Source organism: Arachis hypogaea, chromosome 7 (assembly GCF_003086295.3).
Source record: "Arachis hypogaea cultivar Tifrunner chromosome 7, arahy.Tifrunner.gnm2.J5K5, whole genome shotgun sequence".
NCBI lineage: Eukaryota > Viridiplantae > Streptophyta > Magnoliopsida > Fabales > Fabaceae > Arachis > Arachis hypogaea.
Genome location: NC_092042.1, coordinates 80,454,524 through 80,469,063, shown reverse-complemented (window position 1 = coordinate 80,469,063; position 14,540 = coordinate 80,454,524). Strand labels below are relative to the sequence as shown.

At 34.4% G+C, this 14,540-nt stretch overlaps 3 protein-coding genes across 3 annotated transcripts; all 3 read right to left on the bottom strand.

The window, feature by feature from the left end:
- Positions 1 to 333: 333 nt before the first annotated feature.
- LOC112703652 (aquaporin TIP2-1) lies at positions 334 to 2,639 on the bottom strand. Its single transcript, XM_025755205.2, has 3 exons — positions 1,815 to 2,639; positions 1,411 to 1,661; positions 334 to 886 (listed from the first exon to the last, which is right to left on the bottom strand). The coding sequence occupies exons 1-3, from the start codon at positions 1,939 to 1,941 to the stop codon at positions 518 to 520; spliced, it is 747 nt and encodes a 248-aa protein (XP_025610990.1). The 5' UTR covers positions 1,942 to 2,639; the 3' UTR covers positions 334 to 517.
- Positions 2,640 to 3,515: 876 nt separating this feature from the next.
- LOC112703650 (proteinaceous RNase P 1, chloroplastic/mitochondrial) lies at positions 3,516 to 7,055 on the bottom strand. The gene is made up of 6 exons (XM_025755203.3): positions 5,776 to 7,055; positions 5,566 to 5,655; positions 5,310 to 5,491; positions 4,919 to 5,039; positions 4,571 to 4,639; positions 3,516 to 4,233 (listed from the first exon to the last, which is right to left on the bottom strand). The coding sequence occupies exons 1-6, from the start codon at positions 6,910 to 6,912 to the stop codon at positions 4,090 to 4,092; spliced, it is 1,743 nt and encodes a 580-aa protein (XP_025610988.1). The 5' UTR covers positions 6,913 to 7,055; the 3' UTR covers positions 3,516 to 4,089.
- Positions 7,056 to 8,220: 1,165 nt separating this feature from the next.
- LOC112703651 (uncharacterized) lies at positions 8,221 to 12,755 on the bottom strand. Its single transcript, XM_025755204.3, has 13 exons — positions 12,591 to 12,755; positions 12,341 to 12,494; positions 12,049 to 12,254; positions 11,833 to 11,870; positions 11,396 to 11,475; positions 10,973 to 11,040; positions 10,542 to 10,869; positions 10,008 to 10,120; positions 9,869 to 9,934; positions 9,514 to 9,604; positions 9,276 to 9,343; positions 8,852 to 8,889; positions 8,221 to 8,722 (listed from the first exon to the last, which is right to left on the bottom strand). The coding sequence occupies exons 1-13, from the start codon at positions 12,678 to 12,680 to the stop codon at positions 8,536 to 8,538; spliced, it is 1,527 nt and encodes a 508-aa protein (XP_025610989.1). The 5' UTR covers positions 12,681 to 12,755; the 3' UTR covers positions 8,221 to 8,535.
- Between the last annotated feature and the right edge of the window lie 1,785 nt (positions 12,756 to 14,540).

The following is a 14,540-nucleotide window of genomic DNA, read 5'->3' as shown; positions in this document are numbered from 1 at the left end:
CTTTTGGCATATACCTCAATCATTCCATTTGAAGCTTTTGCATTAATTAAGAGATTATCTTCTTTAATTAGGATTCTTAGTATCTTCTTTTCTAACCACTCTTCATATTTGGACAGCACAAATGACAAACCTAAAGGTGTTATGACTATTGTTATTATTTTTTATATGTCTAATGCTTTCTCATTTGAAATTCTCATAATTTACAGCCTAAAATATCTCTGAATCATAAACTTGTGTTCAATTCATTTCTAGATGCCAATAATGGCAGGCTAATCCCCCCTAGTAACAAAGTAATAGCAACCCAAGAAAGAAAAAAGAAATAAACACCAGAGATGAATAATTAAACACTACTGATCCACTGCACATATCAATAATCTCTTGAATTCTCTTACATGCCAAGCTGAAAAAGCCAAAGGATAAATCAGATAAGAAAAGAAAGAAAGAAAAACAAGATTTGCTTTTCCTCCTTTATTACAGAGGAACTTGAATTACAAAGGCAATAATCTCCAAGAAATCATCAAAAATCACTGGCCAATGGTGCATGCTCAGTAGGCATGTAAAAAAAGCTATAGACAAGACCAGCCACAGCACCACCAATAAGAGGTCCAACCCAGTAGATCCAGTGATTAGTGAAGTCTCCACTGATAACAGCAGGTCCAAAGGAGCGTGCAGGGTTCATTGAGCCGCCAGAGAATGCCCCTGCAGCCAAGATGTTGGCACCTACAATGAAACCAATGGCAATGGGTGCAATTGTTCCCAGTGAACCCTTCTTTGGATCTGCTGCTGTTGCATACACAGTGTACACCAATCCAAATGTGATTATAATCTCAGCAACAACTCCTTCTCCTGCTCCAACTCCAGCTCCAACATTGTGGATTGGAATAGTCTGAACACAAAAATCACTGCCATTTAGTTTCTCTTAGCTTAAGAATGTATCACAGTTAATCTCTTATATCAATAGGATCAAGTCTTAACCATCAAATACTTAAATTACAAGGGGTCCTACACCAATTATAATACATGTAACATTCAAAACCCAAATTGAATCACTCCATTACTTTATGTGATCACAGAAATATCAAGCTTAAACATTCAATCCGTTTTCACAAAGACAAAAACCAACAGTTAATAAAAGTCCACAACAGAAAATTCTAACAAAAATAGGTCCTACTTCATAGTTCACATACTAAAGAAATTATGCAGGAAACTATGTTCCAAGTTCCAACACAATAAAACAAGTTGTCCCCTCAATCAATGTGATAAAGAGGAAAAATAGCAGACATGCCCTTGTGTGGCGCATGAAGCTTGTGGCCCAAGGATGACAATTTTTGCCATGGTTGACACACAAAATGATTTGAAATCATCATGGAAAACATATAGGTTGGTTGACTTGGTTCAGTGTGAACTTACCAAGCCTCCAGTGACAAGCTTGAGGAGCAAGCAAGCGGCTATGGAGCCAAGAAGCTGCGAAATTATGTAGAAGATAGCGGTGAGAATGGTGATCTGGCCACCAAGAGCTAGGCCAAAAGTCACTGCAGGGTTGACATGGCCACCAGAGATGTTGGCACTAACAGCAACTGCAACAAAGAGAGCGAAAGCATGGCAAACAGCAACTGCTACCAACCCAGCAGGATCAAGAGCTGCACCTGATGTCAACTTATCTGAGCCAAAAACCAAACACAAAAAAGTCAGACTCAGTTTGAAACTAAAAAAGCACAACACTTTTAACATATCTCTACATGCCCAGAACAAAAAAAAGACATCTTGTTGTACTATATAAGAAAATATCACTTGATTCAGTGTAACTAACTAACCATAGGCAATGGCAGAACCAACACCAGCAAAAACAAAGATCAAGGTTGAGTGTAACTCTGCAATATAGCACTTGATGGAGCCAAAACTGAAGGAATCATCGAATCTTCCGAATGCTATGCGAGCCATCTCTCTCTAAAAGTTTCTATGGAAGCCTCAGAGATAGAGAGAAGATAAGATAAGAAAATGTTATAAGAACTAGATACATATAATATAGCACACTATGCTTCTTTGTTGAGCTATTTATATCTGTATATAGTAGGATTTAATTTGCCTAGTTGCTATTAAAGCTTTATTAAATAAGGTCACGGCTTATTAGATAGGCCATGTTGAAGTTGCATTATTGTTGTTGTTATTATATTATATTATATTATATTATATTATATTACTGTCTATGTTTTATTGTTTGAAACTGGAAAGGAGTAAAAGAGAATATGGTTAAATACGAAATATCAATTCATATCAAATGGGGTCTTTTTTCTGGCAATCTTAGCTGTCATTGACGTAATTCATTAGAAATGTCTCGAAGCCAATGAATGATGATTCCTCCATGTGAGTACAGTAGAGACTAGAGATAGAGGTGGTGTTTGGTGGGGCAAATTGTGAAGGACATAATAATAATAATCATATAACAAAAGGAGGAGTGCAACTATGCAATGCATGAATTGCTTTGGTCCACAGAATAGCAAGGTCCAATTCTGTTTTTTGTATTATTCGGATTAGTAGTTTTGGTCATGGAAAAGTTGTTGGCTAATTGGAGCTAATGAAATAAAAGAGTCTTAAGGAGCTGTTGGGCACCGTTAAAATGAAGAAAACTTTTCAAAAACAACTTAAAAAGCACTGTTAATTATGAATTTATGATCATGTCATCATTAAATTGTATACACCAACAAAGTAACAAACCCTTTGCCAATTATTGTACATTATCAAAGAACAAGAGAAAAGAGAAAGTGTTTTAATTTGGATATTCCCATGTGATTCTCTTTGTCCTACGGTAATAGGCCAAAAGTTGAACATGGAGTGGCTTGTGATTGGGCCATGGCTGCATGTTATTGCCATGCATGGATAGGAAGTAGGAACTCATGAAAGAGCTTCAATTGTTAATTTCAAAGCATCATAAATAATTTGATGAGCACTAATAATAGGTATTAGGTACATAGTTTCATTCAAATTAAGCACAAATGGTTAATGAGGACTAATAGGTAAATACTAAATAGTATATACTTCTATAGTTTTATGTGAAGATCTTTTTTTCAACACTAGACTACTGCCATCGCAGTCGCAGCAGCCCATGTTTTGTCTCAATAACTACGTATTAGCCACTAATTAAAAAGGAAATCTTATCTGCCAACTATTGTTTGAAGAGATGGACCCATAAGGCGGCTATAAAATAAACATGTTAACGTCCAACAATTGTTTAAAGATATGGATCTGTACACGCATCTTATCTCCTAATTTAACCTATCATATATCATCATATGCTGTTATTAAAAGAAGGTTATGGATACAGTAAAATAATCACATGATTTTATGAGAAGAATTTGATATTCTCCAAAATTTTTAGCCTGACTTATTAATCGTTAGCTATTTACTTATGTTTTTTAAGATATTAATAGTTTTGATCTTATAGCAAATTATTAGTCAACTCTTTTAGAAATTACTTTTTCACTTTTGGTGTTAAAAATAATTAATAAAAAATAAGATAAGATAAAAAGAAATTATCTATTATACCATAAAAAATTGTACCAAAGAGACAAATACAAAAATGATACAAACACCAATTTTTTTCTCCTTCCAATTTTGCTCCCTCTTGCTCTTCATCACCAAAAGCTTTGTATTAAATACTGTGGACTCGAGCCCAAATCCGTAAAAATAAATCCATCAATCATATATATTACCTGCACCTGCATATTCAGTTCAGGAATAGATGTGGTAGCACAACAGAATTTTCTTACAAAGAAGGTAGAATGAATAGGAGGAAAATGGGACTTTATCTACTTGAGCCAAGGCTCCTACGCTAAATCACCTACAAGCTAGCCCTAATCCTCTGGTCCATACTACCTGAACTTGCCTCAAGAATCAAAATAACCAAACTATTTTGCTCATTTCATTCTGAATATCAACTACTGAGGGAAACCTAAAGATAAGAATGGTAGCAGCCTTTTCCTGTTCCTGCATTTGTCACTGCAGGATGCAACTGCAAATTTAAGATAAGGAAAATATTTATGGCTGCTGAAAGTAAATAAAAAGGATAAGAAAAAAACTCCTTTCCACTTCTCATGTGTAAACAGTGGTCGAGGTGGATTTCCATAGATTGTGTAATGATTTTTCTCTGGATCTAGAAGCGCACAACCATTTCCTCGGTATATCAAGATCATCGCCAGTTACACTCGGCACATGCCAATTGCCATTTGCAGATTCCTGCAGCACATTATCCAAAAGCTTATTTAACTTTCATGAGACCATGGTATTAGACTATTAGCTCACGTATACAACTAAAAACAAAGCATACTATTATCTGTAAATCATCTTTTCTACTACTACTAGATAGATGGATAAAGAGAAATATATAATTGGAGTTAGACAATCACCAAATTCCTCATTTTCTTTAAAAAATTATGGGTCCAAACCATTGAGACCACAAGTGTGAGTTCATTTCAGTACCAAGTGTGGAGAAAAAGCACCATGCTGTTGAGGCTTGGTGGAAACATGCTACTCTTATTCAATGGAAAGGAGAGCAGTTGGGTGATCATCTCACCTGAATAACTATTGAGTAACAGGGAGGTGGAATGAGGACAGGTTTGCCAGTGGAGGTTGACACTCGAACCTGCACAACAAAAAAAGGCTTCAGCAGTCCTTCAACCGAGTCAAAAACCATATACTGAAGTCATTAGCAGAAGATAACTGGTGCTTTAGAAATTCAGCATCAAGAAAGGCTTAAGTTCTTGAGAATTCAATAGCCCATGATTCCAATTTTATTATGTTAGAATAGTTGTCAGGAAAAATTATGGTTAGGGAAATGGATCAAGACGAAACACATCTATCATCAATGGGATTAGGATGTAACTGTATAGTGTAAAAGAATTTCTCTGATAGTTTGAAATACCTGGTGTTTTTCCTTCCATCGTGGAAAGAAACTCGAACCTAGTAGCTGGAACAAGTGGTCCCTCATCTCGTCATTTGTCAAGAGTAAGCATTTACAACGAACAGCAGCATACAACCAGTACCTGTGATAACAACATTTTAGTACATCACAGCTTTGTAACTGTAAGCATAAATACTAAGATACATCTATACGTAAGATTTCACATTCCTATTGATGATGGCCTTGGCCTAAATATGTAACAAAACAAGTAACCAGAAACCAAATCCTAACTCACTAGATGTAGTTAACTACATGGATCTTCAGCACCGTTAGGCTAATTGGAAATTCATAACAAGAGAAAACAATATTAGCCAACTCAATCTAACTAAAATATGATGGAGTACTTCGTTACCAGTCATCATTTGAGCCCTGAGGTGTAGCATAAAGGACGCCATTCTTTTTCCAACTTTCTATAAGTCTCCTGTTATTTGGACTCAGAGCAGGACCACAATTTACTCGATTTACATGCAAAATTATAAGTGGCAATCTCTTCGTAGGGCTCATTTGGCGTAATTCTTCAACAACGAATCTAAGCTACAACCAATGGCAAAGAACCATTAAGCAGATGCTTTTGTCATGTGCCAATAAAATGAATGATTTCAACTCACACGCGCAAAGCTGAAATGCTGCCCATCCGCAAGGCCTATGTTGGCACCATCTACAACCGCATCAAAAGGGCCATAACGCTTAAGCCATTTCTGCAAAAGTTAAACCTACACATCAGTCCCTATGGCAATATTACTTGGAAGTAAAGGCACTATAATGAACAAGAACAACCATCAAAATTCAACAGAATTCTCAGTGAAAAAATGTTATACCTTAAAATGAATAAAGCTTAACTTAGGATCTTTTTTGCAAGCCAATATGGATAAAGAGTCAGCAAAATCTTCAGTCTCTTTGGGATCAATATCAATGCTAACAAGCTTCTCACCACAGGAAAGACAATGTCCATCCTGATTCACATGAGTCTTTGCCACTTTCCATTGGCCACTTCCAAGCCACCCTTGTCCATGCCACCCTCCACCTCCTCGCTCAATCCCTTCCCTTATCCGGTTAACATCCCAATTCTTTTCCCCAATTTTGGATGCGAATTCCTTGTTAAACCAACTCTCAATCACGTCGAAAGTCGATTCAGACACCTGCCTCACGGTGGTGCGCAACCGCTGCAGCATCTCATAAACCTTATCTTCCCTGTTTGAACTCACACTGACTTCCAAAAGAGCAGACAGTTCGGACTCTTCGGCCGCAATGCCGGAGTCAATCATGTCGGCATCAACTTCATAGGCCTTGTTAGCATCACCTTTCTTGCAAAAGCCATACAGAGCAGGGCCATAGGACCGCAGCTTGGGCGCAATGGCGAAATCCTTCATTCGCTTCAGCAATTCAAATGCCATGTCAGGATCGTTCTTCGCAGCAGCAAGCCTAGCAGCATTGGTAAAGGTAGCTTCATTAGGCAAAACACGATCAATCAACATCTGCTGAAAAATCTCCATCCCTCTCTTGAGGCCTAACTCGGAAGCAGAACAGAGGTATAGGAGCTTGTTATAGTGATCGAGGTTCATCGAGACGTCGTCGTTTCTGGCGGCATCATAGAGACGAAGCGCTTCAACAAGGTTACCGGTCTTAGAACACTCGTCGAGCTTGTGCTTTAAGATTCCCTCGGGAGATCCACGTGCGATTCTTCTCCGTGCCTTGGTTGAGAGCTTAACTGCGGTGGGTTCAGCTAACGTGCTGAGGTGGTGAGATTGAGATTTCCTGTACCTGGAGAAGGTTCTTCTAGAAGAAGAAGAAGTAGAAGAAGAAGAAGCGATTGTGGTGAGTGTTCGTGCTGCATTGCGACGGAAGAAGAAAGGAGTGTTGGAATTGAAAGAGAAGTAGGGAGATTGGGAATGAGAGAAGAGCGAGGAGAAGAGAGGAGTGAGCCGAGTCGTCAGAAAGGTTGGACGCGGCGGCATCACAATTCACAAGGCGGCGTTAACCACCGTCGCAGTTTGCACCAAACTAACAGCACCCCCTTTTCTTTCAGAGTGAGAAATTAGTGCTTGCTATCTATCTATCTGAGTCTATGACGTTACAAAACTAACACCCAGTCTATCTTTTCGTTTTTGGTAAATCTATCTCTTTTAACTGGATTGAGTTTAGATTTCGGGCTTTCGGCCCAATTTTCCAGAATGTTCTCCATGTTTAAACCAAAATCCCAAGACCTAAACAAAAAAAAATTCCAAAAACTTTTAAAAAATGAGTTTTTTGTGTAAAAAGAATATCAACTATTAACCAATTTGCATTGATCCATTAGCTAGTTCACTCTTCCACTTAAATTAATATCAGATGTTCGAATCGCATCTTATATATGCAACACTTTAACCTATCGAATTAAGGATGCCGTAAAAAAAAATTGAGTCATAAGTCCGAAAGAACATGAGTTTTATTTTTCTTTTTGGGAAGGTAGAAACTCAAGTGCAGTTAACTTCACGCAAAGTTAATAACTGAAAGTCGTTAGATGAAAATTTAGTCAACTCAATCAAATTATTTAACGGTTCTTAACTATCAATTTTACGTGAAGTAAACTGCACTTGAGTAAACATAAATATAAGAAAACTATAATAGTTAAAATTTTGATTTGTCATTTATAAATTTGGGACCCGAACAACTAATAGCTGGAAAGAAGACAACAAATTAAGTGTTGAAACTTTAAACTTCAATAGTTTGTCCTTTGGATTGACAAAAGGCGCAATCATTTACAATGTCTTAATTTAAATTCAGATTTTTTTATATTGTAAGTAACACAAAAATTAAGAATTGTTTTTATTTCTTCGTTTATAAACAAAAATATTTTGACGATTGATTTTGTTCTTTCTTTAAAAAAATTTAGAAACAATTGTGTTCTTATGCTTAAAATTCCGGAACCTAAAAAAACAAAAATATGATTTTGCGTTTTTTTGGAGTTCTTTTAAAATGGGCTTATCTTGTTTCAAACAATAGAACGATAGAACTACCTGATTTTCTCCGTCTAGGCCAGCCTGTTGACCACAAAAAAAAAAAAAAAAAAAAAAAACAGTACCATATTTTCTCCTACTGGTCATTAGAAAATGAATAATCTTAGTCTTTTACAATGATGCTTCAAGTGATTAAGAAAGTTTATCCATGTAGGTCAATGGTAATAAAAACTCATTTGTGCAGCGTTTCTTAAACGTCAATTTAGTATGCATAGGAAATGGATATATTACGAACGATGTCAACAAAGAATATATAAACAAGGAAAATTTTTAAATAAACAATAACGTGGAATAAAAATATTATTTTTGGTCACAAAATTTGATCCATATATAACATATAAGAGTATTTTAGTATCTTCAAAATTAACCATTCTAAGAAAAGATCTTATTTATTTCTGGTCTCAATTTGATCCATATATTACCATTGCTGTACTTCAATAACTCTTCCTGAAGAGTATTTTAATAACTAGGATTAGCAAGTTGACTTATTTATTTGCAAGTAGAAACATTAACCAGAAAATTTATCCAAATCCTTATTCCTATTACACATGGGAGAGCCAGGCAGAAATTTTGTGACATCGATCATTCTACCTGCATTTCTTCAGGAAAAGTTATTGAAGTACAGCAATGGTAATATCCATTTTCGTCAAAGGAAAATCTCTGCGAAAGATGAGCTTCACGAATTAGATACTCCCCCCATTCCTCTGATCCATACCGCTTGAATATGCCACGAGCATCAAAAGAATCAACCTTTCTTGTCCATGTCTTCCTGAACAGTGAACAACAGCAATCGAGATCGGATAAGTTCTGTTCCGAAGTTCTAAAGATCAAGGGAAGTTGTTTATAGTGCAAAGTTAAAAGAGTACTTGAACAAAAGAAATACAAACGGCAGCATTACCTTTTCCTGTGCCTTGCATTCATCACAGTGGCGTGCAACTGCAAAAACAAGACAAGTGATGGTTGAAAATTGCCGAAATACAGAAGAGGGGGTTGTGAAGCATGATTCCGGGGATACAGTTTCCTAAAAAAGGCTCATAAGAAGAATGTATTCCTTCTTTCCTTTATTGTCGCATTAAAGTGGTATTTCCAAACTACTACATTTTATTGCTAGAATGAGATTGATAATTCAGTTAAAAGCAACGATAAATAGCATTCACAATAGGAGTACATATCGACAAATATATAAATGATATCATAATTCATGTCAAAACATGTGCTAACAATGCATTAACATAACTCTCAGGCATGTAGGTTACAATATTTTAGTTACCATCTATCCAAAAGAAGCAAATTGTACAATGAACCCGCTAAATTTGATTTACCTTGAGGCTTTGCTTAGCATCATTCTCTAAGACAAGTCCAGCTTCAGTATATGCATCAATTATGACTTCTAGAAAAGCTCAGAAAACACAAATAATACTTTGGAAAGCAAAATATTATCAAAAACATGCATAGTTATTGATCCATAATTATCCGTTATTCAGAGAAGAACAAAAATAAGCTCCTAAATCCCTACACCAGGAAATATATACACACACAAAGCAATTCATAGATGGATACGACATGCACGCAAAAGACGGCCCTCACTGCCGATTTCTTCCACAGGAGCATACAAAACACGGGCTTTTGCCAAAGAACCTTTCATGCAATCCTGCAAGATCGGGAATATATTTCTCTTATTAAAGATAGCAAACAAATTCCACAAGAGCCAAATTTAATGGTTAAAGGAAAAAAGTTCTACTCAACAAAAGATATTAAAACTATTAAGATGTCGATTCTTTGAGTCGTGTACAGTTAGTCTTTATTGAATATCTTAGTCCTAAAATGTCACTTTATATTTAGGCAATGGGTAATCAGAAAGTAGTTATAAATGAAAATCATTTTTGCTAAAATAGACCACAAAATAGACTCTTACCAATCCTTTTAGTCTTATAGAAAGAGGCCGATTATCCAAAGCATCCATAATTTTTGAGGAGATACTCTGCACAGTTACATATATAAGTATAAACATAACAATCTAAACATGTCATAATGCTGAACTTAACAAACATCACCTGCAAGACTTCTGTGGCTCTCTTAACTCTGTCTTTGTTCCAGAGCTTAAGCATGAGCACAGTAAGGTGAAAGGTTTTAGGCTTTATGAATATAGATTTGTCAATCCCCAAATCTGAAAAAGTGTGACAAAGCTCAGTGAAATTTAATATTGACTGTATGATTGTAGGAAAAAGAGAGGGGGAAAAGGGGGGGGGGGGAGAGAGAGAGAATAACATGTTATGAGATACTAGGAGATGTAAAACATAGACATACAGATCACGTCGAGCTTGTATGCGATAAACTATATTCACACACTATAAAAATGGTCCTGGTCACTGCATAATAAAATCATCTTGGGAATTTAACCAGGAAACATAGTTTAGGCTTCAGGCTCCACAAAGTGGAAAATGAAGAGGAATATTAAAATGCAATAAAACAAACATAAGCACATACATAAAAATATTTAGGCTGAAGAATTAATTCCAGAGTCTCTTAATGGGAATTTCTAAACCAATTACGCATGTTAAATATATCAAAATAGATTGTTTTCATACCAGAGGAAGTGGAAGACTTGGAAGACTTGGATGCTTTAGGTGCATAACTGACAAGTGGTATGTTAGTAAGATTAACTTTAACTGCTGCACTACCATCTTCGACTTTAAGTTCAACTGCAACATCAACATTTTCTTTTGTCAATTGATCTACTTCTGTATTTTCAGTAGTATCCTCATCCTCATTCGTGCTAGCATCCTCATTCGTGCTAGCATCTTCATTTCCCAATATAGAGTTTTGGAAATTGATGAGTTTATCAACTAACTCAGGATGGATGGCCAATGGAAGTGATATGAAGTGTGAATAATCAAGATTTCGACTATTAACTGACTGGTACAAACACAAGAAAATACATGAATCTTTGCATAAGTTGGACAACGAATGTACTCATAGCCATAGAACTTTTGACAAACGGTATGGACAGGAGACTGACCTCGTCAATTATAGCCTGTATCTTCTCTACAGCTGAATTCACACTATCAAAAGAAATACCCTCAATGGCTGCAAAAGACAATTACAACAAATCATTTAGATATTGGATTTCCTTATGGCACAGTAGTAAGGAGTCAAGCTGGTAAGAGGGAAGAGCCTCTACTTAAATGAAAATCCACCAACTAAGCCAATGAAAGATTCCTGCACATATAATTACTATGTGCTGGTCTCTCAATCAATCAAGTGCTACATATATAGAGTTAACAAACACTCATGAATTGAATATATTATATTATGAATGAACTATATTAAATCAGCTATGGCATAACCATATCAAAGTTAAAATGAAAGCATAATAGAAAATAAACATTTCAATTTGATCCATACAAGTTAGGCAGTAACTTAGGTACAGCCAGGAACTTACTCACAAAATCATCTTCTTTTGAAGTAGGTATTATTATCTTAACTCCCAATTCCTCTTCTATCTTCTGTTGTGTGGATCCCCTGAAACAATAAGTATAAGCAATACGCATATAATATACTTCGCAAATAATAAACTCAATCTTCTAACCTTTGCATATGACAACAGCAATGATATTTGTACGATTGTCCTATATATTGGCTATATGAATCCAAGAGCCAAAACCATTTAAAATTCCTCTATGCATTATTAATTGTCTTTTCAGCCCAGCCCATAATTTGTTTTCTATTTATAACTATGAAAGAAATTTTTTATCAGCTTTACCCATGTAATAGGCACCCTCCCTTTCATTTTCTTCTTAAATTTATCTACTTCAAGTTGGCAAAGCAATGTAGTAAGCAAAGACAAACATAAATTTAAAACTAGCTTTACGGCTTTACCCTTTTCCTTTAATAAATCGAAATAGCGAAGTGCCAACCTGCACAACAGACACAAAGAAAACAAAGATGAAACTGCAGAAATTTTTCTACTATCCAGTTCATAATCAGAAAAGAAACTCGCTTGAAGTAGGTGTGAAGAACAATTTTAATCAAGGCTGACAGCATTTCTTTCCACTGTGATTTTGTCAAGAAAGGAAGTGAAATTTCTAATCTTGCCTCGACAGAAACTGAATGCTTCTCAATGGAACTAGACGATTCCCCTTCTATTACTCTCTGTTCATCATTGGAAAAAAAGGTAGCCGATTCAGTAATTTCATCAGTAACTACAACAGCTTCGTTGATGGTATGATCAGTTGAAATAGTGGCTCGAACTTGCCCTCCATCTTCTGACTCAACCGTTAAATCCTTCATAGCCAAACTTTCTAGAAAACCACACCATTTAATAGTAGCTCAGATAACTCAAGTTTTTACTGAATTAATAGGAGGATTAAGTAATAGTAATAGCTACCTAGAGAAGAAGAAGTGGCAGTAGTGGAAATTGGTCTCCAGAGCATGGTTTTGGGTTTGTTATTGGAGTTCTTATCATCAATGCATATTCTCTTCTTTCTATTTCTACCACGCATCATGTAATTACACCTCAAACTATGATAACTGCACTTTCCCTACTCAGTTCCGAAATTCTCAAATTAATTCAAATCAAAATCTTAGAACAAATTTAAAAATTATAAACATACAAATCGAGTGGAGAATGAGGGAACCTGAAAGATACGATTTGATGCAGTAGCAGTGGTAGCAGCAGCAACATATGTGTTGGTGAATTTCAGAAACACAGACCTGCACGCTATCATTCTCCACTCTCTCTCTCACACACCAGTGCAGAAACCCAAAGCGCACGAACACGCAGGATTCACGTGTCATTTTTTTTGTCTCAGAATATTTTTGGGCCTTTTTATGTGGGCCTTAACAATGGTTATACCCGTACTGGGCTTCACTTTTTTGAAAACGAAATCTAAACATCCCTAACGGAAACAAAAAAAAGTTTAAGCATTACAGAGCACCGTCCAAAAAAAAAAACATTACAGAGCATAACAAAACTTTAAACAAAATATTATTTTATTTATAAATAAAAAATTGGGTTAACTATTATATTTGTCCTTAAAATTTTATCAATGAATTATTATATTAGATTTTTTTTAATTAGATCTTTACTGATAGTTATCAAACTTTGAATATAAAAATTTTAAAAATATTTTTAAGATTTATTTTGTTTTAATTTTGTCCTAAAAATTTTTTATTTGCATCAAAAATAATCCTGACAGCTAATTTTTTAAAAAATTTAAAATCAGTTCAACAATAATTATATAAGAACAATCTTCAACACAAGTAAATCAAATATAATTGTCATGCATTATTGTTATATTAGTCTTAAATATTTTAAAAACTTAACTATCAGTGGTATATATATTTAATTTGATGTAAATTAAAATTTTTTTAGATAAAATTAAAACAAAATAAAACTTAAAAAACATTTTTAAGTTTAGCTAGAACGTATATAACTCACTATAGGCATACCAAAATGCTATTTGAACATTAAAATTTGCTACTAAAATTAGTCACCAATATATTTATGTATAAATACATTTATTATTGTTGATTTTTTTAATGTTATTTATGTTTTAACATATATTTTATATTCATAATTAATTTTAATGGTTAATTTTAATGTATAAATAACATAGTTGTATTTATATAGTCTTAGTTATTATCTTGTCATGCATGCATGGAAGTACGTATATACAATCATCCGTATCCATGTATGTATTAGATACGTACCTCAAACACGAAGGCTCAATGAATATGCATTCATATATATGAAGGTTTGGAGTGCCTAAAAAATAAAACAAATGTGGAATTGTTTTATGATCAGTGGCTCTTGTCCTGATATCACTCTTGTTAAAAAGACACATCACATTAATTGTCATTAGCTGTAAATGATTCTTATTCCTGCCTGAGTTGGAATTTATGGTAATATTCCTAGCAATCATCACACTGGGATCTACCCTGTATCTTAATAAACTTATGGAAGCTAAGGCTAAAGATTTAAACGTATTCATTCACACACTTCAAGTAACTAAAGTTCTCATCAGCATTTATTTTGTGGAGTTTTCAAAAATAACAAGCTTTTGTGGCAGTGACCTTCGGACTATTTCGTAACAAACAAAACTTTCGCTATGGCTACAGAAATGTGATGTCATATATGATATATCACTCTTTCTCATAAAAAGAAAAGGTAAAAATGAACAAATTTAAAATGCTAATAAAGTTATTATGTTATTATTGCTGTGAATAATATTCTCTTAGATATTTATGTAACTCAACTATATATATGTTATTTTTTTTTTAGTTTTAACGTTTTATATGTTTATCCAATTAGTGATGATGAGGCGAAATCTTGTAGTGAGAAGGGGGTAATGACCTCCCTAAATTTTAATTTTTGGTTATAAATTATATATAAATTTTAATTTAATTCTTTTAAAAACAAATTTTAATCTTATTTTATTATAAAATTATTAATATCTTTCTAATATTTTATCTAATTTGTTCTTTGTTCAATTATATATAAAAATAAAAGACTATGTTACGTGTATACCAAAATTAGCTATTAAAATTAACCATCAGTATAAAATACATGTTAAAATATAAATATA